The sequence below is a fragment of the Syngnathus acus genome, chromosome 17 (assembly GCF_901709675.1).
Source record: "Syngnathus acus chromosome 17, fSynAcu1.2, whole genome shotgun sequence".
NCBI lineage: Eukaryota > Metazoa > Chordata > Actinopteri > Syngnathiformes > Syngnathidae > Syngnathus > Syngnathus acus.
The window spans coordinates 5,407,871-5,434,963 of NC_051102.1; the positions used below are offsets into that span (position 1 = coordinate 5,407,871).

At 44.8% G+C, this 27,093-nt stretch overlaps 2 protein-coding genes across 20 annotated transcripts in view; both read right to left on the reverse strand.

Moving 5' to 3' along the window:
- Nucleotides 1–1,929: 1,929 nt before the first annotated feature.
- On the reverse strand, nucleotides 1,930–11,780 carry LOC119137606 (neurturin). The gene is made up of 3 exons (XM_037277073.1): nucleotides 10,668–11,780; nucleotides 5,812–6,103; nucleotides 1,930–5,264 (listed from the first exon to the last, which is right to left on the reverse strand). Exons 2-3 carry the CDS (start codon nucleotides 6,074–6,076, stop codon nucleotides 4,834–4,836), a joined length of 696 nt encoding a protein of 231 aa, XP_037132968.1. The 5' UTR covers nucleotides 6,077–6,103; nucleotides 10,668–11,780; the 3' UTR covers nucleotides 1,930–4,833.
- A 2,561-nt stretch (nucleotides 11,781–14,341) lies between these two features.
- The window catches only part of LOC119137578 (receptor-type tyrosine-protein phosphatase F-like), a 115,544-nt gene continuing 102,792 nt past the window's right edge, over nucleotides 14,342–27,093 (reverse strand). For 12 of the 19 annotated variants that reach the window (XM_037277003.1, XM_037277004.1, XM_037277016.1 and 9 more), the window contains 12 exons: nucleotides 25,596–25,628; nucleotides 23,937–24,034; nucleotides 22,147–22,270; nucleotides 21,903–22,078; nucleotides 19,732–19,851; nucleotides 19,270–19,424; nucleotides 18,910–19,195; nucleotides 18,066–18,244; nucleotides 16,479–16,605; nucleotides 16,010–16,290; nucleotides 15,799–15,934; nucleotides 14,342–15,556 (listed from right to left, as the gene is read on the reverse strand). In XM_037277003.1, coding sequence (XP_037132898.1) covers nucleotides 15,488–15,556; nucleotides 15,799–15,934; nucleotides 16,010–16,290; nucleotides 16,479–16,605; nucleotides 18,066–18,244; nucleotides 18,910–19,195; nucleotides 19,270–19,424; nucleotides 19,732–19,851; nucleotides 21,903–22,078; nucleotides 22,147–22,270; nucleotides 23,937–24,034; nucleotides 25,596–25,628 — 1,784 coding nt within the window. In that variant the 3' untranslated portion in view covers nucleotides 14,342–15,487. The remainder of the gene's footprint in view (nucleotides 15,557–15,798; nucleotides 15,935–16,009; nucleotides 16,291–16,478; nucleotides 16,606–18,065; nucleotides 18,245–18,909; nucleotides 19,196–19,269; nucleotides 19,425–19,731; nucleotides 19,852–21,902; nucleotides 22,079–22,146; nucleotides 22,271–23,936; nucleotides 24,035–25,595; nucleotides 25,629–27,093) is intronic. The other 7 variants (XM_037277018.1, XM_037277017.1, XM_037277020.1 and 4 more) reach the window with 2 other exon arrangements.

Here is a 27,093-nt window from a genome sequence, read left to right on the forward strand (position 1 = left end):
AAAAGGGCATTATTATTATTTTATATCAGTTGCATTACTTTTCCTGACAAAAGCTGACTTTTTTTGAGAAAACATAAAAAAAACAAAATTCTTCAAAATATCAAACTTTTGGTTCTCAAAAGTTATTTTTTCCTTACAAATATGAGTATTTGTAAGTATTGTTTTTCCCCATGAAAATATATAGCTTCTTTCTTCATTTTTTCTTATTAAAAACCACTTGTTATAATATTAAAACGTCAACTCTTTTTTTTTGGCTCCAAATCGTCCGTGTTGTTTTCCCACTGACAGCACCGGTCGGCAGTGAGCGGAAATAACTGTTTATCTCCGAGGCAAAAGAAAGTCACAGCTGTTAAAAACATTTTAATGTTTTTTTTGGGGGTTTTTTTGTCAGGGGGTGTGCTGAGACCCACATACAGTCTGGAAATGACATCAAAAAATGTAGTTGATACGTCTTTGCCGCTCTACTTCCTGTAAGTCGAAGGAGGGTAAATTCCTGACATAGTTGATTTTATTGCAAGTCCGGAGGTGTGATGACAGGGGGGGGGCGTGGACTCCATGTTGGATGTGAGAACATGAGTTGACTGACGTAGTTTGTGGCCCGCAGTGGCGACGACAGGTGGACTCCGCTTTCTCTCATTTCCTCACTCATGACCATCAATCATTTGGGTCAAGAGTGAGCTGCCGTTGCCTTCTCATGCACTTGATATCACTATCTCGTTTTAAACATACCGTATTTTCCGGACTATAAGGTGCACCGGACTAAAAGGCGCACTTTCAATGAATGGCCCATTTGAAAATGTTGTCCTTATATAAGGCGCACCGGACTATAAGGCGCACCATGAATGCATCATGTCAGATTTTTAATCCAAATCAAATCCTTCTCCATTTTATCTTTTTTATTTCAACTTCAGACGCAACAAATTACTTTATAATCACAAAACAATGATCCATAGTCTGTTTGATTCATGATTCATAGTCTTCAGCGGGCCACTTATGATTGATTTCATGACACAATGTTTCGGGCCAGTTTAAATTTAGGAATTTGGTCCATATATAAGGCGCACCGGATTATAAGGCGCACTGTCGGCTTTTGAGAAAATGTTAGGTTTTTAGGTGCACCTTATAGTCTGGAAAATACGGTACGCAAAAACAAGTCATTATTTGGTCGCCTCGACAACATGAAGTACGGCTCGGAGGCAACCGCCACTGGCATCTATTGGGTTGCCACGTCAACCAATCCGCATGCACGTCACTCACCATGATACACTTTCATTGACGCTTTCTCGGAATGTGTCGGGAATCGTTGATGGCAATTACATCCTCCTGTCATGACAAGTCTAGGAAAAGTCAAGACGGGAGATGCGTTTGCTGAGCCGCTCGCTCCAGCGTCTCTCAACATTTTCATGCTTAGTAACACACCCAAAAATTCAATCCAAGTTCACGCATGAAGCCTAAAACGCATGACAATATTTTGGATGAAATTGTATGACCTTGCTATGGATGGAAATCACTTCAGTTCTGATAGCAAAATTGGGGGGACAAAATGGGGAAAAAATGATTTTTGGTTATTATTTGAAGAATCTAAACATGGCATTGTGATTAAAACTGCCTTTGTGGCATATGAAATAAGTAATCCATTTTAGGGGACGCTTTTCCTCATACTGCCACTTTGTTGACTGAAAATGACATAGGCACTGGCCTATGGGCTCATCTTGCCAACGTCACATGACCAAACCAAGAAAACAGGTGAGTCTTGACATTTGTTACCTGATCTTATCGTTTACCTCTAATCTGCAAGTGTATAAAAGCAACAACAGACAGGGCCTCACTAAAAATAACCTGAGGTGTAAAACCATATTTTAATATAATACTCGTAGAGAGCGTGTAATGACGTAACGTTTGGGAGAAATGAGCACGGCACAGCATGGCTACCTGTGAAATGATGTTTATTCAGCAGTCAGTATAGAATGATCACAAACATTGTTTTGGCACAAAGTTGCTTCCTGATAATAAGCTTGTATGTAAACTAAATAAATACGCAGAACCATAATTTACTTCCCAAATAAATACACAATGTCAACTACAATAATGATGCACTGCCCATTTCAAAACACAAAACCAACACAAGACTGCCAAAAGTGATGTTTCATCGTTCGTGACAATAGCTTCTTTTTTCCGCAAAAAGCCCAGCGGCCTAGTGATGGATCTTTGGAAGGCGGCGGTAATTTTCGGGTTGAGTGCAATTAACCAACAGTTTGGATTACCTTAAAGATCCGCTGGTGTAAACATCCGCAAATTACATCCAGAGGGTTTGCAATCAGCCGGATACTTGAGACGTTTTTGTTTGAAATTGTCATTACAAGTGTTTTGGCAATTGTGCGCGGAAGGATAATTTAAGTGTTGGGTTAGGGGAGGTGATTCTTTTTTTTTTTTTCCTCCTGGGTGTGACTCTATCGCAGGGATGGGGAAAACCTTACAGAATGTCAGAAGAACATCCAACTCGCTAATGTTGCTATTATACAATGACAAATATGTTTGATTGTTGCAGTCATAGATGGCCCTCGGATAACTTGTTGTGGAGGTTAAAGTTGAACCATCCTGTTGCAAAATTTTATTCCATTCGTTATTGTTATGTGCTTGTCTTGTTTCTTCGCTAATAACGAGCTAATTTGTATCAAACGTTTTCCCTGTGACTAAAAAGCAAAGTGTGGAGAGTCTCTGTTGGTAGAGTAACGAAACTCTGAATAATTCCACTCTTTCATTTTCTCTCTTTCGTGTTTTTATAACATAGCTTCAGCCCTTGTAACAACAACTGCCAGTGCAGTTTTTCCCGTCATGGCAAGATTTTTGTGAGAGGGTCAATTGGCAAGGTTTCAGATGAAGGTTGGGATTGAGGATAAAAACGTCGTTAAGGTTTGTGTTTGGATTGGGTTACAGGTTGAGTTTGGTTTGGGATTAGGATTGGAAAACGGTGGAAAAAATGAATAAAGGTTCCCCATCCCTGCTTCAGACAGAATGTGTGGAGGTGGAAGGCGGAGCCTTAGTCATCTACGCAAAACACAATAAATAACACGAGTCAATAGAATATAGCTATAGAATTCATCAATAATAGACTTTCCTGTAACACTGCAGTCAGTAACATGCACGAAGCAAAGAAATCATTCATCATTGTTAATTTCCCCACGGAAGATCATACAGGGAGCTCAATAGTTAATTGGTAACTTTAATTACACTTAAAAGGTGATTTAGCATCCATGTTGTGATTGCGTAATCTGGAGGACTGTGGTTTGTGTGGGTCTGACACAGACATAAATGAAACAAAATTCCTGTCAATAAAAAAAAAAAAAGCCACAACAGTTTCTGACAACGCTCGTGTGCGCTCGGGAGAACGCGCGGCACGCCGGGATAGCATAAAGCAAACAGTGGAGGCAAGACGGACATGTCTAGACAGCATCTTTCTTTCACTCTTCCTTTCTGTTTTTTTAGTGTTATTCTTTTAATTGTTGCCAAGCGAGTGAGTCATGTACTTGTAACGAGGAGGCTGGAATTGTTTTAATTGTTTCTGCGGCACATTCCTTCGATGTCATCTGTATTCCAAAATCCTCTTTGCGCTTTCCCTCGATGATAAGTGTCAAAAACACACAACTCGCTTGTACCAGCAAGTTGTTCCCTTTCCTTGTGTATATAAGATTCAAATAACATTTAGACTTTGCTGGGTTTCACATGTATGTATACATTAGAAATTGTTCCAAAGCAAAGAACCAAAATAGTTTGTGGAACAAGCGGTAAATACGTGATTTTGCTTTCGACCCAATTTCGATGGCTCTGACTCAACATCACTTGCCTCTTGCTCAGCTAAAGGAATAAATTAGTTTGACTAACAAGTGGTTATGTGGCTTTGCCTTTGAACCCAGCGTATACTGACTAGGTTCTGACTCAATATGAAGAGTGACACAGAGCACAATATGACTCGATATGAATAGATTCTTGTTCAGATGAGGAAAATCCAATAGCTTGCGGAATGACCATCGTCGAGATAAAAGATGGCTTTTCCTGAGAACGGATATGACTCAAAGTCGGTAGTTTCTTGCTCAGCGAAATAATTGCAAAACTTTGAGAGATGAACGCGAACAAATGTTTTATATCCACCCAGCATATACTGACTCAATCAATTGTTCAGATAAAGAACTAGCTTGAGAAATGAGGTACGATGAGAAAATGTTGACGTAGCGTTTACAACGTGAAGTCATGTGGATGTAAAACGTGAGTTTAGGCTTAGTGTTGGGCTTTGCCTAAAACTGTTTTTAGAATTTACGTTTGGTTAGGGATGACATGAGAGGTGCTGCAAGGATTAGGCTTGATGGGGCATCTTGAGTTTGATAAGGACTTCATCCAAAATATCCCTGCTAGTCTTGTGAGTGACATTTGACAATCAACTGTTTTCTGCCAATGTTCGTGTACGGTCCAATTTTGCTGGTAGTTTCCTGCCTGTTTGGAGGGGCCAACGTTGCAAAAGCTCTTCGGAGCGTGAAATGCCATGACGGCGTCCAACTACTCGGGCTGCGACTCAGCGTTGGTCACACGGTACTACGACAAGACAAGCACGCACGTAATGTCGCTACATAGCTGTGACACCATTGCTTACAGTGTTACTACACAGATAGAAAAGAGAATACAAAAAACAAATGCGGATAGCAGTCACTATCCGCCCACTTGTCCGTTGTCTCGGTATCCTTCTGAACGGATTCCTGATCTTGGGTTTATATTCCATAGTTTTCCAATGTCGGAAGAGCTTAGAGCAGCATGAAGAAGTGAGTCTCGGCCCGGGCGGGGTCATACGCAGCCGCAGTTCTTGGCCGAAATGTTCTGTATGGTGTGGTAGCGGCTGCGGTTATCCAGGAAAGAGAAATCCTTCTCGAAGGCGGTGGGCCGGCAACAGGGGCCGTTGCCCACCTTGTCTTTGCGACCTTTCTTCCGGAAGCCTGTCCTCATCATGTGCTCCATGGTGATGTCATAGTTGCGCCTTTGCGCCGTGCACTTGCCGCTGCAGTAGCGCAGCATCACCGTCTCGTCGCTGTCGTAGCCCAGACCCAGTTCGCTCACCGTCAGCTCCAGTTCCCTCACCGAGCACGGCTTGGCCCGCCGGGCTCTTTTAGTCCTTCGGCTCTGGCTTTGATCACGGTTTTTCCGTCTCTTCCCGTCCAGTAGTGTCCCCACTACGTGCTGAAGCTCACCTTCTGTGAAGCTCTGGAACATCATGGACACTGGACAGAAGATGCCAGAAGCAAAGCGCAGTTGTCAGAATGGTCGGCAACAACTTGTTGGGGGCGGGGGGGTCCAAACCCGGTCCTCCAAGACTGCTGTCCTGCATGTTCTAAATGAGTTTGATCCCATTTAAGAGTTGGCTTACTTTTAGGGATTCTGGAATTTCTGGCTAAGTTTTAGAATCTACCCCAATGCCTCAATTTGGACTTTTCAGATTGTGACTGTGGCACAAGTTGGATCACTTCCGAGCGCATTTTCCCACTTTCACCCTGCAGTGTGGAAGATTTCGTCTTCAAAATAACGTGTACAAGTCGATGAAAGGAGCATACGCCGAGAAATGTGAGGCATTAATTGCCTGAAGATTATTGCAAGACATTAAAACCTGCTCGAACGTGCTGCGGCGACTGCTTGTAGCGTGATGTCATGTAGCGTATCGTTTACATGTTAATGCACCTTGTCGACTGCGTTATATTTGGTGTCGGGGTTTAGGCTGGGTGAATGTGAGTATGAATGGTTGTTGATGATGATGATGAAGGTGGAACTTACATTCTGAGAGTAGGGAGTTCATGTTGTCTGCCGAGCGTGTCCTCCGATGACCAGCCCTGGTCCAAGTGGCTGCCGGCGATGAGGATGGAGTTCCTGAGAATGACGTATGTCGCGAGGAGAATGAGGATGAGGAGGAAGATGAGGCTTGGTGTTTAGTTTTTGCTTTCGGGTGTCCGGCGGTGGTGGCCATGTTTCTAACGAGGATGATGGACAGGGCGGCGCCACAGAGCATGAAGGCAAAAGTAGCACTTTTCCATAACTTCATCTTAGAGCGTGGAGGAGCATTGAGACTCTGGCAAAAGAAGGAAAAGAGAGGAGGAGGTAAAGAAAAAAAAGTGTAGGCGGGTTGGTTGAATGTTTTGAAACCCAGAGGCCATATATGTACACTCATAAACATGTAAAAAAAAAAAAAAAGATTTTTATTTTTGTATTCGCTGTGCTTGAAACCAAAAACGTTTGAATTTTGGTTTAGCTCACCTTTCACAATTGCCACCGAGCTTGTTCTTTTAATGCACTTATGGCTTCACATTTTTCTTATCATGTCACTTGAAAAAAAAAAAATCATTTCCCTCCAGCCGGACATAAGTAACTGTCTGTCTGTGTCTAACAGCAAATCCAGACTGGTCCTTAAAGTGTTTTACCAGATTGGCTTGTGTTCACACATGTCTGTGTAGCGCACCATGTAAATAATACGACAGCTTGCTAATCATGCTAATGCTACACTGCTGTTTACGAGGAAAATAGCATTGCTGTTGTTACCTAGGATCATTTTTGGGCCGTCTGTATTATTGGTGGACCAGCCAGGACACTTCACTTTGTGTTTGCGCTTGCATTGATGCTAATGTAGCAGCCATGTTCGGATTTAAATGATTAAATTCGTTTTTAGAAAAATACAGCAACAATATATTCAAAGAATATATTATTTATTAGCTTAGCGTCAAAGTAAATGGGCCAAATGACCTTTTTGGTGACCTGTTTGCCAAACAGAAAGTGAGTGAAATGAGTTGAATTCCCTGCCAGCATACAACACTCAAATATCACGATTGGGCTCGCAAGTCAAGGCAAAGAAATCGAGTGCTGGCTAGCATGCTGAAAATCATAATATTCATAATATTAGAAACAGCTCTGAGTGTTGCGCAATTCAGTTGGACATGGCTGGAAGTTACACGGCTAACCCGAGAGCAGGTGTACCTAAAAGTGTTTTCCCCTGAGCGAGAGCTGACAGACGACACGGATGAGCACCCGGCTTCCGGAAAACCGCCGCTGCTGATGTTTGCCAGCGCGCCAACGGGCCAGGGGGGGATGAGGAAGGATAAAGAAAGAGGAGAAGGGCCCGGGTGGAGAAGGAGAGGAAGCAGCAGGAAAAGTCATCGGCAAATACAAATAAAAGAGTCCGACGAGGCCCTCGAAACAAAACAAATGTGGAGAAAAGAGCTCATTTCGTCTGCGTGTTTAGGTGGGAACCACATGTGTGCAGCCACCGACAGTCTCCAAGGATCGTTTAGCATGTTTGAGGCTGACCGGTAAAGCTCAGCCAAGAATTATCAGAATGCTAATACCATCCTAGTCAAACCAACAAACAAGTCTCTTTCTGTGCTTTTCTTTCCGCATTGAATTCAAAGGCAAAATGGTAGACATTAAGATAATGACGTCCCACGATCACACAAAGATAAAGGCACCGATTTAGCCAAACCAATCAGATTGCTTCATCCCTGTTGCCGCGCACAACCACCAGGGGGCAGTGAGCAGCATTTCCGCCAACGATCAATCGCAACTAAAAAAAACATCTAGGTTAAAAAGGGACAGACAGCTTTACCCAAAAAATTCAAATTAGCAACTCACAAACTGCCCCAATTTGTGTTGTTTTGAATAAGCATAACAATTTAGCAATTTCTCATCATTTTATTGTAAAAGATTTTAGTACACAAAAAGTGGGAAATAATATGTCAAATATTTACTAAAATATTTTCAAAACATTACTTTGACTTTTTTAAATACATACTACAGTAACAGAGCAACTTTTTTCTCCAGCCCGTGGTGGGCGTCCATTTGGAGGACGTCGCTTACAAATGCACCAAAACGTGAAACGAGCTTGCAAATTCACATCTTTGGTCTGTATTTTGACTCAACGCCAGCATCTGTCAGCGCTCACACGCGACTTCCGAGACCGTCCTTTTCTTTTGCCGTTTTACCGCCATTCCTGTCGCATGAGCCGTTGAGGCACTGCCAAAAAAGGGCTCTTGTTGTGGGTGCTCAAAGATGCCATTATTTGTGGGGTGTACAATAAATGAGAAATAATTGGGCCAGTGCCACCGCTGAGCCGCCTGGAGGAAGATGAGGCACCAATGTGACACGAGAACGCTTCTTAAGGTCTTGTATGAAGCGTTTCTTTGTGCGGAGGAGATAGCCGCTTTTTGCTTTTACGACGGTGACCTCCTCGGGTCATGTGACGTGACCACAAAGTCAAAGGCTGCCCGCTCCCTGTCGCAGAACACCTGATAATCCACTTTACAATAATGGCTCTCGATATGAGACCTGCCAAAGTGTCGGCTTTGAACGCCGCGTGCACTTCGACCTGTAATCGAGATGCGGAAGATTGCGATAGTGGCGTAAACAAACAAAACGGGAAATTGTCACCTACTGTGTGTCGTCGTGTGAACTTTTTTTTGTAAAGTGAAGGGGGGGGGGGGGGGTCTCGTCAGGAGGCGTGGTCTTGCCTTTGGCTTCCCGAGTCAGTAGCAGGTGGGCCAGGATCGGAGTATTTGCAGAAGTAAGAGGGACATATTCCAAAGATCAGGGCGGGATTAGCACTAATGCGTGCAGTCGGCTTTATCTGCTGTCACGTGGGTGAACACCTGGCTGCAAGCAGGGAGCAGGCCTTTCCTTTACACTAAATACACTTTGCATGTGTGTGTACGTGTTAATCCAAGCCTAGCCCTAACCCGAACCCCTCGCCCTAATGCTAGCTGTAACCCTGACCCTAACACTGACCATTCCTCGATTCAGAACTTGCCTCAGTGGGTTTGGAGAGGCTCTCAAAGTGGACATGCCGAGACAGGATTGGCTGTGTTTGTTGTATGACGTAGTTTTGCTCCATAGACTGCACTCGGTTGCAATGGTGGTTGTTTTGAAGTCTCCTTTAAATACAGTTGAGTCGAGTTAGCCAATGAAGAGGTGGTGCCTTGACAGGTCTGGAGCGACTGGCTTTGCTGCTTCGTCATTTGTTACAGATTGACTCTTTGAACCTCCCAAGAATCACCTTCTATAAGGTTTTCCAAGTCAGGAGAATGAGGAAGCGAGCGCCAAGGTTGGTCTGGAGCGACTCACTTTGGCAAGTCACTGTTTCTGATGAATTCAACTTTCTAAATTTCCAACAAGTTGACTCCTCACCTTCCTAGTTGGCATGGAAAACAATGATGCAACACAATGACGGGTCCGGAGCCATCAAAGTTGATGTTCTAAGGAAACCGAGGAAACCCTTCAAGACTTTGCAGGTCTGGAGAATGAGCAAGCAAGCGCTTGGATGTGTCTGGAGCCACAAATAAAGGCACTCAAATAAAGTCGATATTCCGAGGCTAGATTGGCTGTTCTAAATTAAGCCGAGCGCTTGAGTCAGCGAGATCAACAGAACACGGCTGGTGCTTGTTAGCGAAGGTTTCACACAAATGAGGGAAAACGTTGCTTTTATTGCAAAACCAACGTGGAAAACTGCTCAGGAAATGCAGGTCCCACACAGATTCCTGTCGGATTGGACTGCCGTGCCGAACAGCGCTCGCAAATACATATGCAAGCACGGGCAAGTGCGAGTGTAGAAAATATGATGACATTTTGCTTGCATGCTAGCTTCCAAAAAAACAACTTGCCGCTGCCTTGCTCCACTTTTTCTCACACTTGAACTTGTCAGCTGTGAGATTTACCGGAGGGAGGATGACGTGTAATTAGTCGTGGATGAGTGCGATGACACTCAATGAAACAACAACACTTCACTGCTCTTATTTAATGCTATACATTCAAGAAGGAGAAATACTATTTCATGTCATTGTATTTTTCCATGGTTTAAATTTTGCTGATTTAGCTGATTTACATGAGCTGGATTTGTTAGTTATTTGTTTTTTACTTGTATTTTTTTTTTTGCATATATGTGGGCTAAATGTTTTTAGAATATCTTTTTGTGTTAATCAAATTTTAAATATAACTTAGGTTCCGTTTTCCGTTTGTGGGCCATAACACAAAGAAAAAACTCTTATTTTAATGTGTTTATGAAATAAATGCTGAAAGCAAAAGGCTTTCATGAATTAAATTTATTTAGCTTGAATTTTAATCTAATAAATTAATTTAATACTGTTTAAAATAATTGACTTTTTTCTTTACTTTTTTATTCATTCCAACATAAGACTTTTTTTTAATTTTCCTTTTTTTGTTTTTATAAGTTGTTGTTTAACCCTCATCACTAAACAAATTTTATTTCATCACTAAACCGACATGTAATTTCATATTTTCAATCCATTTTAAATGATGCATTATTACAATTATATTCTTCCACTTAAGTGGCTGTCACACGGTTGTGCCGCTTGCACACACGTGTGCCACAGGCCAAAAATGGTTCCTCGCTAACAAGCTAATCATGATGACGATTGGCCAAAAATGTCTTGAAAATGCGAGCGGAATGCAAGAAAAGGGAGAATGGCGTCACTGGCATTCCGTGACAAGCGGCGGCCCAAGCATGCAGGTTTGCTGCCGCGATTGGAATTAATCCCGGCATGCGCTCTGCCACGCCGGGGTGTGACACCTAATAAACGCCCGGGCCATAAGCTTGGCCGGCTTAAAGCCGACAAAAGGAGATGCGGCGTCCTTACCGTTCGGGCCGGCTAATCCAGACTTAGCTGTGTGGCGTTTGTCTCGGGCTGACCTCCACCAGGAAAGTCCATCACCGTGTTGACGGGTGAGGAACTCTCATCCCGACTCGGCTCGGCTGCGCCCTCCGGAGAGGGAGCTGTCCGGACTTGATTTGGGTCCTTTGAGCGTCTTTCTTTTTTATCACTCGTGCTCCTTTGCAGGAAAGATCCAAATCCGCATTCCTGGGACTTTCATAGCTTTCCGAGCAGATTCGCACAGGAAGAAAAAGTTTGGAAGATCGTGAGCATCAGCATCTCCTTCGCAGCTGTGAGATGGTTGAAGTGGGGCGGCGAGCCTCTCTGCCTGCCTTAGCTCGCCTCCCCCCGACCGCTCCAACTGTTGCTCCTCCTCCTCCTCCTCCTCGGATTACCCCCGACATGATAATCTCCCTCGGGGCCGTGGCTCCTAAAGGATGCTTTGGCCCGGCGCAAACCAGGGCTTTACGTTCACCTTCTGCTCGGCGAGAGAGTTGGGCCGGGAGTAGGAGGGGTCTGCAGGGTCCGCCGCAATCTTTTAAGGGGAATTAGGAAAGTTCCCAATGGGTTTTAACGCCACTAAGACAAGAGTAAACCCACTTACATGAAATTATCACAGCGGAGGCATTCTGTGATAATGGAATTTGCCAACGAAAGCGCCTCAAAGCGCACTTTTTTGGGGGGGGGGGCCACAGATGGTTGGTGTTTTGTTCGAGGGCTGTAAGAAAATAAACAGTATTAAAGAAGATCCGCAAACAGGTGGGCAGGGAAGCCGATAAACAACAATCTTCACGTCTAAACATTCGTGATGTGCCGTCAGACCGCCCGATGAGTCACCTTGCGTGGCCTCCAGCCAAGCCATCGACTTCCAGGGATCGGTGGAATGGAGGTGTCGGAATTCCTCTTAAGCCTTTCCGAAATGTTTCCTCGCACCTGAAGAGAACAGAGTTAAACTCATCGACGAGTCTGGAGCCGCTCTCTTTTTTACATAGCACTTTTTGTAATGGATTCAACTTCATCAACTCTTCAATGAGACTTATTTTCAAGTCATCTGAAGAAGGAGGCAAGGGCATAGTGATGGTTGCACTGTCATTTATGATGGACTCAACTTTATAACCTCTAAAAAGTGGGCAGAGAAGTCAAGAACAGTGTGCCGTTCTTGTGTGTGTGCAGATGGTTGGATGTTGTTTTCATGGAGCTAAGTGGGCAGGAAATGTGATAAACAACAATCTCCAGGTCTAAACATTTGTGACTGCTCGATGAGTCACTTTGCGTCGTCTGTGGCCAAGCAGCATCGGGGTGTTGGAATTCCTCCCAACACAAAAAGTTTACAAGAGGCCCCACTCGTCTTCACTGCGTGCACGGTGGCGGTCCTCATCTTGACTTTCAAACCTGCAGCTGAGAGCCAGAGCCAAAAAAACAGTTGAGACTCAATAATTCAGGTCAACGCTCTCTAAAGAAGCGACAATTTATAAATCAATTGATAAATCGGTTTTAAGACTACAGGAAAGTTCAGAAGTCTGAAGCATTGGCAACATAAATGGTCAATCTCCAACTTGATTAACAAAGAAACATTTGGTACTTTACGGGAGGTTGTTATATTCTTATTTGCAATAATCCATCTTGACCTCTCTAAAGAAGCCGCAAAATGGGCATGATCAATCGTCCTGCCCTCACGGCTAACTGAACTGAACTGAACTGAACTGAACTGAACTCACTCACTCACTCACTCACTCACTTTAGAGAAACACCTTGAAGAAATACAAGCAAAGAAGAGTTGATTTCTCAGTAGCAACCAACAGAGGGCGCCGTACTTTCAGACTCAGCTAGTTTTCGGCCACAATGGTCTGTAAAATTGATAATCAACCCCTCCCCCCCACACACACACACACATACTGTGGGTGTTTCTCAAATGATTTGCCGTAATAAACCTATCAAAAGATCTTTTACGTCAGAGTTGAGGTTCAGTTCTGAGCCAGTTGCAAATCTTCTTTCTATATCACGAGAATCAAAACGGCTTTTGTGAAACGATGGGTCCCCTCTTTTTGTTTATCTGCCAACCATGTACTGTAATACAAAACAAAGAGGGAGGTTCCCCAGTTGGACCAAGTTAGCATTCCTTACATTTCCAAACCAAACACAATGACATCCTCATTTGCTTTACAACCACATTTGCTAGGCTAGATTTACTTCAATTTGACACAGTTGAGATTTAGCTCTGAGCCTCAGTTAGCACCAGCCTGAGAAGCTCCCAAAACACAAGTGAACTTTACATTACAAGGCCATGTTTGACACGAGGCCCAGTTCCTGGCAGTGGCTCGGCGATGCCCGTCAACTGCTGTTTTTCAGGCCTTGAAAAGGAAACATCGCTGGGAAGGAGCTCGAGTCTCCCATATTGCGCACAGATGTCCGAGGGCTTTCTTCGCTTGTTAGATAGAAGAAGAAGAAAAAAAAAAAGAGCAGCTGCCCTAATCCCTAAATCAAGTTGAGGGAGACAATACGAGTGAAAGGCTCAAATGCGTACACTCGAGGCAGCAGCTTGGATTACATCTGCGTGACACGCTGCATATACAAAATGAGAGAAAAGAACAATAAGGAAAAGCGTGTCAATATTATGCTAACGAGAGGATTGGAATTCTGTTCCTTTTTTTGGGTCTTGGCAGTGATTTGAAGGAAGCCCTCAATCAGCGTGCATATAAACACTGGAGTCCAGGTGTCATTAGCGGCTGCAATCAAAGCACCAGCACGCTGTTTCTGCAAGTTCCACATCTTGGCCCAAACAGAAGCGATAACAGGAAGGAACAATAAAGCCTTTTATTCTTGCATGTGAGGTTTGGGTTATTTTGAAAATGACAGGCCTCAAAAATGAAGATGTTTAATATGGATTAAAAAAGGACCATGTAAGGCTTTTCTTCCTTAAAAAATCCCAACACCCTAATTATAACCCTTTAACCTAAACCTAGCCCTAACCCTTAACATCATAACCTTAACCCTAGTTTGAAACTCGTTTGAAAACCCTAACCATAGTTTGAAACCCAAACCCTAGTTTAAGACCCTAACCCCAGCTTTAAACCCTACTTTGAAACCCTCACCCTAGTATGAAAGCCTAGTTTGAAACCCTAACAGTAGTTTTAAACACTACCTTGAAACCCTAACCCTAGATTGAAATCCTAGTTTGAAACCCTAATCCTAGTTTGAAACCCTAACCCTAGTTTGAAACCCTACGTTGAAACCCTAACCCCAGCTTTAAACCCTACTTTGAAACCCTAACCCCAGTATGAAACCCTAGTTTGAAACCCTAACGCTAGTTTTAAAAACTACTTTGAAACCCTAACCCTAGTTTGAAATCCTAGTTTGAAACCCTAATCCTAGCTTGAAACCCTAACCCTAGTTTTAAACCCTTCTTTGAAACCCTAACCCTAATATGAAACCCTACTTGGAAACCCTAACCCTAATTTTAAACCCTAGTTTGAATCCCTAACCCTAGTCTGAAACCTTGACCCTAGTTTTAAACCCCAAGCCTAAACCCTATCCCGAACCCCTACCCTCAAAAAAATCAAAGATGCACAAATCCTGCAATGAAGTCAAACAGGAAGACTTTGTACAAAAAACCCAATTATGTATCTTTATTAACATCAAGGTTTTTTTCCCCCCCCCTCTTTTTTTTTACAACTCGAGTGTTCATTCGTTAACAGGTTTTCTTTTGAAATTCCAGTTCTTTATCAACAAATAGAAAAACAGTGTGTATGTGTGTGTACAACAGGTGGAACCCTGACAGCACGATGCATTCACAAGATTTTAAAAATGAACAAAGTAACCCCCCCGCCTTCCCTACCACCCACCTGTCAATACACCTGCCACCACCACTTTAGGCGTGTGCGCTTGTGGCGGCCATCTTGGGGAAAGGTGTGTGCGCTGTGACAACAAGGGGGGTGGCGAGGGTTTGTGCTGCATTATGTCCTTTTTTTTTTTTTTTTTGGTCGATGGTACAGTACATACGGCAAACGGCGTCTCTCAAGAACAAGCTGTGTGTACACCTATGCATCATTGTACATATATATAATCATATATATTTATATTTATAGTTCTATTTCTGTATAAAATAAGATCAATTGTGTTTGTCACGTCGGGTGGAATGGTCCATTCTGTACAAAGGCCTTTTTGCAAAAGAACACAAAAAAAGTCATGTGCTTCGCTTTCCTGTACACACTCTGTCGTCATCGGCTGCAGGCTTAGCTTAGCAGTCGCTTAGCATCAGCTGCTTTGTGCTCGTCCTCGAGGAAACAGCAGGATAAAAGGCAGTTTTTTTTTTTTTGTCGTCTTGTTTTCTTTGTTGTTGTCGTCATCGACTAAATCCCGAGCGCGCAACAACGCAAATAAGTAGCTGGCCCGGAAGAGATTAGCATCTATAGCCTCGGTGTGCTATAACGTACCCTTTTTTTCTTTTTTTTAAAACAATACAAAAAAACAATTTTAAAAGTAGCGATTATGAAAACAAAGCACCGGACCCGCATTAAGACACAATGTTAGAAAAGAAAATGATTAAAAAAGTAGACTAAACAATAAATGTAATCAATGTAAAAATGAGTGGCGGTACCGCTAGATGAGGGACGGGTAGCACTGTCGACTGTACAAGACTTTGAAGCACAAAAAAAAAAAAAAAAAGTCACATGGTAGATTCTGTCCTTCGCACCTCCCCCTAAAGCAACAGGGTTGGGTGCTGATTCCCCCCCCCCCAGGGCGTTCGGTGGCTGAGATGGGACACTTGGCAGACTCCTGAGGGACTTGGACCTTGGCGCCTGGGGTTACGTTGCATAGTGGTCGAAGCTTCCCAAGTACTCCAGAGCGGCCCGGTAGCACAGCTGGTACTGGTCCTGTCACATACACACGGGGTCACTTTCAGGGTCACGGTGCAATGCTTCATCACAAATACAGAAAAGTAATGATCTAAAAAAAGCGGGGTGATTAAATGTGTCCTATCAAACAAAGGCCTCTTTTTTATTCCAGGAATTGGTCTATTTTAATTTACCATCTCTTTAAATGGAGGAAAGCACAAGACATGAGGAAAAGAGCCACTGTTTGCATATATTGAAAGAATCCGTCTCAGGGGCCTCACCTCGGTCTGCACCATGGCGGGCCGCTGGGTGCGAAGGGTCTTGACGGTCTGGAAAAGGTCAACCACGCCCTCGTACCGCATCCTCTCCAGCACGATGCTCAGAGTGATGAAGACTCCGGTTCGGCCCACGCCGGCGCTGAGGAACACGAGAACAAGCGTTAGGTCATCTTTCTCCGCGCTTCGGACTCCGTTTTTGCTGCACCGGTCCTACCTGCAGTGCACAGTGATGGGTCCGTCCTGTCCAAACTGCTCCTTGGTCTTGTGCACTTGTCCGATAAAGTCGATGAAGCCCTCCCCGGTCTTGGGCACGCCCTGCTCGGGCCAGTCGGTGAACTGGAACTGGCGGATGGTTCGGGACTGTCCGTCGCGGGCGTCCGTCACCTTGAATTCTCTCAGGATGTACTGCGGCATGTTGTACTCGGCCATGGGGTCCACCACAAAGTACTGGTAGCGGGCCGAGCGCTCGGCCGGCCAGTACTGGTGGCACTTTTCCTGTTGACACAAACCGTACACAGTAGATTGATTGGTTTATCAAATTCAGGAAGCGAATTAGAAACTGTACATAGAAATTTAAAAAATGCTTGGCTTGTCAGTATAATGCAGCGTACATCTCCAACACTCCATAGTAATAAACGTAGCAATCTGATATGATTATGATCAGGGTGGCGTTTATTCCTCACCCGTCCCATTTCCCGTAGCTTGGTCAGCATGACGACAATGGTGGAGTTGTGCTCCCACAACATTCTCCAGAAGTCCTCTGTGGTCTCGGCCAGCGGACCTTGCGTGGCCAGGTAGGCCTTCTGCTGTCTGCAAATACGCACGCAAACACAAGGAACATGGAGAAATCAAATATTGCCATGCAAAAAAAAACATTGTAAATGCTTCATTTGAATTAGATTGTATTGGATGAGCAAACCAGATGATTAAATATATTTCTAATGCATAATTAGACATTGTCCACCAAATGTTGGGTGTCAAGTCAAGTAGGGAAGTTGCGGTGTGGCGCAATATATGCACGAGGAAGGCAAAAGAACAAAATTAATAAACAATTGTCAGCAGTGACATAATCCCGTTTATCTATCTTGACGGCACAGCTGGAGATGAGCTCATTTGCTGCTGTGCTACGTGACCACCATGCTGCGGGCATGCGGTCCTGCTCAGCCAGCAGCAGGTGGCAGCAACGCACCGCTCAAGAAACAAGCGGACTGAGCACGCTAACACGCTCACATGTCCATGCGGTGCACGTGTGCAAAATGTGTGTGTTTGTGCATGCAGGCAACATGACAACACACACACACGCACACACACAGCAGCTGAGGAAGGCACTGCAGGCGATGCGCTAATGTGTAACCGGGAGATTAGAATGTGCTGAGGGCCTTTTTTGCCTTGCACAAATACAGAAACAACAGATTGTCGCAAGAGGGGAGAAAACAGCCGAGCGAGGAGAGACGACGCCAAGAGGGAGAATGTTGAAGGGGAGGAGGTGAGGGAGGAGATTTGAAGAGATGAATGGAGAGGACAGACTGGAGGAGAGCAGTAGAAAAAGAGGAGAGGAGGAGGAGGCGACAGCAGTTGTAATCTATAATTTAATGAAACATTCCCCAATAACAAATGGAAATGACACAAAATTATCTAAAAAACAAAAAACAAAACTAAAACTGGACATTGAATTAAAAATAAAGAACATGTTTTTAAATAGAAAGCCAAACGTTAAAAATGCTAATTTTTTATCACCTTACATTGGAATATATATTAAATATAGTTGTGTAAAACAATTAATTACACAAACACGGACAAAACATCTCACCATAATTGTTTTGAATTCATTTGGAAAGCAAAAAATAGATTAAGAAATATATTGCATTGGGACAATTTATTTAATCATTTTAAACATGATGTACTTTGTTAAATCATGTAATTAAAATCATTAATTCAATTACCTACTTTGCTTTAGGACATATTGATAAGGGAGGGAATTAACAGAAGAGATAAAAAAAAACAGGTGAGGACTAAAGGGAGGAAAGACAGACGAGAGGAAATGGTGGTGGAGATGAGGAAATGGTAACAGAAAAAATGAGAGGAGGAATAAAGAGGAGAAAGAGGATGAAAAGTGCATGAAAGAAATTCAACGGAGGACAGAGAAGAGTGACAAGGAGGAAGAGTAAAGGAAGGAAAATGGACAAGGAGAGATGACAGGTGAGGGCTAAAAGGTAGAAGAGAGGGAGAAAGAAAGAAGCAAAGAACAAGAGAGGAGAGAAAAGGCGCACCTGTATCCGTCGATGCAGCTGGCGTTGATGTAGTCGGAGCCCTCCACACCGCGGATGGGCTGAAGGCAGACGCGCGTGGACTCGAAAGGCATGATGTTCACCAGGCGGTTCTTGAACTTGTTGCACGGCAGGTTGGCGCTGATGAAGCGCGATGTGTGCGCCTTGGAGTTGGCCAGCCGCTGAGCGACAAACAATTGGCCTTTAGTCGTACGCTAATAAGATTGCATCGTGAAAAACTCAAATCATCTTTCCTCATTGAAATGAATGGAAACGGCAATAATCGGTTCCAAAGAATATGCTTTTTAAATGTGAAAACTAGCACTTTATACTTTAGTTTTTGCTAATGGTCCCAAAATTACACAATTAGACATCTGTAAAAAGAATTCGACAGTTTCTGTCGAATATACCATCATTTCGTGGCTGCTAGTGTGACTGGCTAGACAAGAAAGGTGACCAAATTTATGCGTGAATGAACGCACATGAGCACCGCTCTTATGCTTTAATGGGCGCATCTTCATTTCAAAGTGCTATTTTAAGGAATGTAATATGAACAAAGAGCACACGTTGAAGTGCGACACAAGCAATTTGGCAGCGCTTTAGGCGGCAGATGGACCAGCAGGAGCGTATACGGACTGTCACGCTCTGCCGGCGGTGCTTGCGCAGTGTGTGCGTGAGCGTTGTGTGACCCCACAACACACAAACACCACACAACGGTTCCAGCCGTCTCTCATTGGCCGGTACTATTATCACTTCAAACACAATGTTTTACTTACCTACGTGTGGTGATGATAACCATAGAACACATAAAAATATTTTTTTTTGTTTTGGTATCTTTTGTCCTTACCTTGAACTCCAGCTCCATGGCGGTGACCGTCTCGCCGGGCGGCGGCTGCGTCAGCTTCTGGATGTGCGCGTAAAGGTTGCGCGCCGGCACCTCGGTGTTGCCGCAGGTGGCCGCCTCCAGCAGCGCCTCGTGGATGAAGATGTACTGGTCCTCGGTCTGCACCATGTAGTTGCGCTGGGCCCGCATGCAAGTCACGTGGCCGTAGATGTCCACCGACTTCTCGTGCTTCATGCGCTCCAGCATGGCGTCAATCACGATGAAGCAGCCGGTCCGGCCCACGCCCGCGCTGCAAGGCACGGGGACCGTTTTAATTTGCCCAACTTGACATTGGCGGGCACGCTAGCGCGTTGCCATTCGCACCTGCAGTGCACCACCATGGGTCCCGCGTCTGGAGGATTGCAGGCCTTGACACGTCTCAGGAAGGCCAGGATGGGGGTGGGGTACTCGGGCACGCCGTGGTCAGGCCAGGCCATGAACTGAAACTGCCGCAGCTCTCTCTTCTCATTAGAACCATTCTGCCAAAAAGGGAGGATGAAGTTCAAAAACTTGTGTTGTGCCGGAATCCAGTGAAAGGTCAAAGCGCTTTAATGACATTACGCAAGTTTCATTTGAAAAGCACCCGCTGTTTAATTGAATTGGCTTTTTGGTGTCCCGCCTGTCCAGTCTTACGAGCTTCAAATTTGGGCGCAATCAGACAGGAAAAGTTTGCCTTTGTACGAGCCCCAGAGTTGGTTCAAACGACCCTAAAATGACAGCTTCAAACCTAAAAGGCCACCTCGGAATTTTGCTTCCTGGACAAAATGTAAAAGTTCAGTGCTGTACCTTGTAGAGTGCAAAAGTGCGGACGCTGTAAGTGGCCAATTCCACCGTGTCCAACATGGTGACCTGGATCATGCCGTAGGTCTCGGTTCCTCGCGCCGGCCAGTACTGGTCACACTTCACCTGGCGGGTCGAGAGGGAGGGAAGAGGAGGCGGACGGTTAGAACAGAGTGCGGCGTCGAGAGGAGCGCGCCGAACGAGCCGTGCTGATTAACAAGGCGAGAACATTAGAAGGGTCGGATCAGAGGCGACGTGGCCTGTCTCATTAAAAGCTGAAGACTCAGCATCCACCCAAACATGACTGCACTCTCTCACCTTGTGTGTGTATGTGTGTGAAGTGCACTTCGAAAGGCCACTTTGTCTTTTGGCAGCCTGTGATCATTTGCAATGAGCTAATTGTCAGGTGGCTCTACTTAGGACGGGTGGGGGGCTTCTCAAGACCACATGATTTGTCTCATGGACGTTGGTGAGGGCCACTCAACATTGCGTCTCCTCTCGCACGTGCCCAAAACCTGCACGTTAGCTCCTGTCACGTGACTACGAGTAGAAATGCTTGTTAGTGGCGTCCAGTCATGCGCAAATCCAGTTGGGATTGGCACCAACTCATTTTGTCCATCTGAGCGTAATCTATAAACTCTTAGAGAGATCGCACAGCTAAACGAGACATCAAGTCCAGCTATCGAGCGGGTTAACCCGAGAGAGAAGGAACTGGTCGGTCGGTCAGCCGTATAAATACCGCGGCACCGGACTGAAAATTTCAAATAAATAGTGGTCAGAGTGAAAGAAAATTTTACACAGGAATTTAGCGAGGGGGAAGAAAATGGTGGCCAACCTCCCCTTTAAAGTTGTGCGACAGCTCGAAATGTTAAAATGATGACTCCGATTAACAACTTGTTAGTCACTTCAAACACTGCTAATAAAGGTTTTACGACGGCGACAAATTGACTTTACATTCAGCTTCCTCTGCGAGGCGGTCTTAACGCAGGGGCAAGGTGAGGTGTGATTGAACGCACGATAAACACGCTTTTACCTATGACGGAGCGGGCTCCGCTTTCATAAGCGTGTCGGCCAATTTGCCGAGATGAGTGATGGCCCGGGGAGCCGCTAAATTAAAACATACCATGTTATGCTGCCGTCGAGCTCTTACCTGACAAAGGCACTCGCCGTATTTATATTTATGCTGATGGATGGAACAGCGGGTAATTATTTTTCCTTCCTTCAAGGCTTCCTTCCTTGTAACTTGTAAACTGATTGTTATGTGAAGGTTACGTTTCGAAAAAACTTTCCCAACAATGTTTTTTTGTGTGTGTGTATAGTTTGGCTATATTTTTAGACGCGGGCAAATGTTGGGTGACAATCCTCTTAACTTCAACTTAAAAGAGTTTTTTTTTTTTCCTCCCGCTCCCGTCGTCTCAAGGGCCAAACGCAGGCGGGGAGCATAAACACCAGCCGCAAAGTCGATGGTGGTTGCAAAAACATATTAGTATTATGTGTGCGTCGTGGTAATGAATGAGGAATGTAATTCTCATTATTATGGAAATCCGTCCGGCAGACAGGTGCGGAGGGTTTGGAGATTTGGAGAAACTTTGGGAACGATGGCGTCTGCAAACTGACTTTGATCAGGCTGACAAATCCAGCTGAGCACAAGCAGGCGGCAAAGAAAGGAAGCTCTGTCTGCGGACGCGACGGGTGCAGTGTATAGTTGGGGGATCATCTGACAATTGAGGTTTTCATTACGAGGGCCTGCCGAGGTTACGTTACAAAGAACAAGGAACACATTTATTATCAAGCAGGCTTAGCTGCAAACAGCAACTTTGTTACATTTGTAAGTATTCTGTTGCTTTTTTTTTCTGGACGGCTTTTCTTCTTGCTTTAACGACTATGACAGTTCATTTTGGGCTACCATCAAACGTGTTGTATTCTTCCAAATAATTGCGTATTTTGTAATTTTGTACTATTGTATTATTTCCAAATATTTTTATCTAATATTTCTAGTGTTTCTTTTTATATCCTTTTATAGCCACCTCATATTTTTACATTCTTTAATGAATATTTTGAATTATTTTGATTTTATTTCATTATTAATTATTTTCTGATGCTTGTGTAGTTCTTTCTCTTATGTTTTTTTTTTCTTCGCCCTAAATGTTTTTCCTCAGTTGGTGGCCCATCCTTACCCTGGACTTCTCTTCCAGTCGTGTCATCATGACGATGGTGCTGGAGCGCTGCTCCCACACCATCCTCCAGAAGTCGCTGAGCGTCTCGGGCAGCGGTCCCTGCGTGGCAATGTAGGCGTTCTGCTTCCGGTAGCCGTCAATGTAATTGGCGTTAACGTAGTCGCTACCTGGGACTGCTGGGAAGCAAAAGCGGGTTTCAGTCCGCTTTCCCTTCGCTGAATTTGTGTCACGTTTCAACTCTTACCGTCAACGGACGTGAGCACCACCCTGGAGTGGTCGTAGGCGATAACGTTGGCATAGCGGTTCTTTGGCTTGTTCACTTCCATGTTGGAGTTCTCCCACGTGAACTGCTGGCTGGGATCGATGGACTAGGGAGGGAGGAATGGCAAGCATTAGCATAGTATCATCATTGCAAGATGAGTTCCAGCTTTACATACATATCTTTTGAAGTGAGAGATATTTAAAAATGAAAAAATAAGCTTCAATCACAATTTTTTTCACATTTATATTTTTTACGTTTTTAAACCGGTCAATTTGACCCACGAGAGTAGTTTAAAAGACAAAAGTGCATTTTCAGACTAAACGACAATGGTTCAGTTTCACTCACAATATCAACCAACTGTGACCACAAGGCCATGCGTGGGCATTTTGGAGCATGTCATTTGCAGACTGCCCTCAGTTGGAATTGCCAGGTGCGAGGTTCCGGTGGGGGAAATTAGCCAAGGCGCTTCTGCAGCACAGCCGCTGGCGGACGATCGATAGCAAATAACATGAGAGCGGGTGACATTATCGATGCGCGGTATAGGACGACGTCGCACATCCCCGGCCGATCAATACGTATGCGGTCCGACCCCGTCAGCAGGAGACAAATAAGGAAAAGAACGGAGGGGGTCGGGGAGGGTCAGGGTTGGGAAAGTGGCCATTGGTCCTGCATGTGACTCGACACCAGAATTGGCTAGAGGTGACCAAAGTGCCAGGAGCGATGTCACACACCATCTGCCGCCCCACGGAGGCACCCTATCCCTTGTTTGCCAGTCACGGCCGGAGCCCGGCCGGCTGCTCGCCGTTGTAGCGGGCCGCTTCCTAGCCAGCTCCAACACGTTGCGAGGGCAACGTGCCGGTTTGGAGGCGCGCGTATTGCGGTTTCAGAGCCATGGTTATTTATTTCCAGCTAATGCAACCACTGGCAACCCTTCTGGTGTGTTTTGTACACACGTCTCTGGATTAACTTGTCATTCTGTTTATTTTTGATTCATGTGTAAATTGTTTCTCAATGATAATTGACAAGAAAAAACACCGAGTATCTCGAAGCTATAAAAGTGGAAGTGAAAGTGAAAGCACACTTATGAAGTAGTTGATAATAATGTCTATTATGTAGCTGTTGACAAAAGTTCAACCCTGCAACTGTTTGTATTACCATTACACCGTTGGAGGGAAAAAAAAACTGTTTCCAAATCAGAACGGCGTCTCCCTATGATCCTTCAATCAATCCAGCCAGTCAATCACTGGGACCCGAAACAGACTGAAATGTCTGAACAAATAATTTTTTTCTTTTTCCTGATGTTTTCTTTACACGAGGACATCTCGCCGCTCTCCAATGCGCCACTTTAAATGCTAATTTTACTTGCTCCTTTTTATCGAGGACGAGAGGTAATCCCTCGCCGAGTTGCATCACAAGATGCGCATATCGAGACGCGCGCTGATTGCTTTTGCGTCGTTACCACCTGCTAGTTTGTGTACCAAAAAAAAGAATAAACACTAGCGGCTTTTAGTGTAATTAAACTGTGTAGGGATGGGATTAAAGTGGTACAAACGTCCTGGGTGGGGAAATTATCCTTCGTTATGTGCTTCTTGGGACAGGCCAAAACAACAAAAGTATTACTTTGACGCCATCTTGATTTTGTTCTCCTTTGACGGTGTTTTTTTGGGGGATTTTTTGGTCTGTGTCTAAGATGTCCTATTGTTTTGTTGGTCATTGAATGTGTGTTTTGAATTTTTGCTATCCCCAGCAGGGCTCGGGCGTGTTGATTTTACCTCATACTCCTGGGAGAAGCGCAGGCCGTCATTGGCCTTGAGGTGCTCGATGTGGTCGGCCAGGCTGGCGACGGGAATGGGCGGGTGCTCTCTCATCCCTAAACGAGGAACCGAGGAGGGAAAAAACAAACGGTAAGAACGGGCAAGATGTCGCTGAACGTCACAAGACTATGTGGGACCATGAGGTGGCGTTGATGCGTCCGTGTGTGTGACGACAGATGGCGAGCGACGACACAGGTGGGTGACCCACCCACGGGGGATGAGAGGCATGCTTCTGGAGATTTGGGGATGGGAAACAAAAACGTGGCCCCGGAGAGAGTGAGAACTCCTTTAAGTCTCAGCGGATCGGTCTTATTTCACGGGAGGAAGAGGGGGAAAAATGTGACTGGTCAACTGCCAGAACTCATTCCTTTGAAAATATCTCTTTTTACAATAGAGCGTCCTTTGGCACAGCCTGGAGCGCTTGGCCTGGATTACTCCGCCCCCCCCATCAGCTCCTGCTCTTTTCTAGTGTTATTGCGGCGAGTTGTTGCTAATCTGTTAGCACAAATTCCCCCATGCGCCTTTGATCTTGGCTTAAAACACATAGCCGGAACTTGCAAGATCGCGCGGAGTTCAGCATCCGTCTTGTGTGTCACCTTCACACCACTCAAAAGATATAGCTATTGAAGATGTTCTATTTCATAATAATAAACACGGGCAAACAGCACCAGATAAAACAACACTCAAGAAACGAGTTTGCATGAAGCAGACCCAATTTTATGAAGAGTGATCAAAAACATGCAATTATTTCCAGTGATATTTTTTCCCTTGTATACTAGAAAGCTGGGGTCACCTTGTGATAAAAAAACAAGTATTTGCAGTCACAAGACATACAAAATCATCTGCTTCATGCAACATCATGCTGCTTCACCCACAAGGTCTTCAGACTCACAGTGGGTAGCTGTTGGTCCAGATGTTCCAAACATCGAGCCACAACTAATCTCAAACAATTGTTTGTGTGCAGTTGTTTATGCAAAAACAACCTCAGTTGATGAGTCACATGCTGCTTCATTAAAAGCAGTGTACTCTGACTACACACCCGCTGTGGTAAATTTCCATAACCCGAAAACCCGCATCGATTTGCCACAGGTTACATCGGTAAACAAATACAGAGCGGCGATGTCTCTGGCTAGCAGGTGCCATGTCGAGTAATACGCTTTTTGAAAGCGCTTTTGTCCTCAAAGCAACAAGCCGCCCAAAGCGCATTCATTACACGGCGTGGCACCTGAGCGATGAATCCAATTAAAAGCGGCACGTGAACATGAACCTCTCCTCAGCCAGACGAGTTTTTGACGGATGTAATGGAGGGTCAGGACAAAAGATAGACGAGCTCGTTTAGAACACGCGTGCTCGGCTAGCCGTGAAGTCCGCCGCTTGCATGGAGTGCGAGACTGGTGGGATTATGATATGGCGAACATAGAATGGCAGCGAGTGAGAAACACGCTTGACAATTGTTACCACCTGAGCAGTACGGTTCGTTCATCGGAATACCGAGGGTTGATTGTTTGATTGAGAATCAAATAAATATACAGGCTATGAAATATTACTGAACTGTACTGCTGTGGTGGAAGACGGAGGAAGGGGAGGGGGGCGCTTAGGACGACATAGTAGACTAACTTGGCGTGTTGGGGCTGCGGTGAGAGCTGGGACCTGTGAGAGAAAGGAAAGTCATGGAGGAAAGGAGCAAAGGTGCAACAAGAAGAGTTGACGTACATGTTTTTAAATGATTATTTGTCCATTACAAAAATGTATCTTAAACAAAGCAACATGTTGCTAGAGCACTTAACAACAATTACAATCAAGGCAGGAATGTTCCCCCCGCTGTGGAACAATCAAGTCAAAGAGAGCAAGAAATGGCGGCCGAAGGCTCGCACAGCTTTCATAAGAAGAAAAGACGCAGATAGATGATGACGTTCCGGCAAAGGAAGGGGGCGTCAGAGAACGCCAGATGAAAAAAAGGAGATTATCCAACAGGAGGGAAAATGGAAGACAAAAAGGAAAGAGAGGTGGAGTGGGAGGAGGGGAGAACAGGGATCCTTTAGAGTGAGCGGCAGCCATGCTTAATTCCTCTGCAGGGGCTCAAAGAGGCTGTGGGTATGTGTGTGCGGCAATGTGGTCTTTAATAACCTGTGAGAAGGAATGTACACATATGAATGCACACACACACACACACACACACACGTCTGTTCCTGGGTTGACATTTCCTTTCAGCTCCATTGTTCCCTCCACCTAGCTCACCTTGACATCAGAGGCAGCACAACTCATTACCAATGGGGGGGGGAATGAAAGCAGCTGATGAGGGGGTGGAGGAAAAAGGAAGGAGGCTGAGGTCGGACACCTCAACAAAAGCCTCCCCCACCCACCGGGCTAGTGTGCACCGAGTGACGGTGACAGAGCTGGAAACGCTCGGTTGAAATCTCAGTTTTGCTTCTCCAAAAAGGCGACAAAGAGGAAAAAGAAAGACCGTCTGGCGGTTGAAACGCATTCCTAAAGCTCAGCAGTCAGCAACCGTGACGGGATTGTATCAGTTTCTAAAAGCACTGGCGAAAAGACGGCTTTTCCCTGTCTGAAGCCTTAGCCACAATGTCGGGCTAATTTAGTTGGGAATCAAACTCGAGTTGATTTATGAGCACGTCAATATTTACTGTACAGGGGCCCAATGGTTCTTACATTCAAGGTCATAAACGGCAGGCAGTCAACCAGTTTGCCCAGCAAATTCAAGGCCACACAGCACGAAAAGGCACATTTGGTTAGCATCAAACTTTGACTGTTTAATGTTGATGGACTGCAATTGTGTTTCATCCCAATATTTAGGATTTCACTCAAATTTACTACTGGGCTAGCATAGGCTATGATTATCTGCGGAGAATTCTGACTCACCATCCCGGATTTCAAAGGAACGGAACTTTGCCATAAACTGACGTCTCGTCTTCTAGCGCTACTGATCTTAATGATAGCATTGGTAGCTAACAGGACAAAGCAACTCTGTCACTCTGATGTGGTCCATTCATTAAAATAGTTTTGTATATGTTGCAAATGTGACTAAAAATGTCCTTTTGAAAATTTGGACTAGTCATTTACTTGCAAGGATCCACTGAGTGACTGATCAAAACCA

What these genes read in the sequence shown, in the direction of transcription:
- LOC119137606 (XM_037277073.1), bottom strand. Translation starts at nt 6,076, where the DNA reads ATGAAGTTATGGAAAAGTGCTACTTTTGCCTTCATGCTCTGTGGCGCC. An exon ending in GAACTCCCTACTCTCAGAAT is followed by an intron (nt 5,265 to 5,811) that starts GTAAGTTCCACC and finishes TCTTCTGTCCAG; the next exon opens with TGTCCATGATGTTCCAGAGC.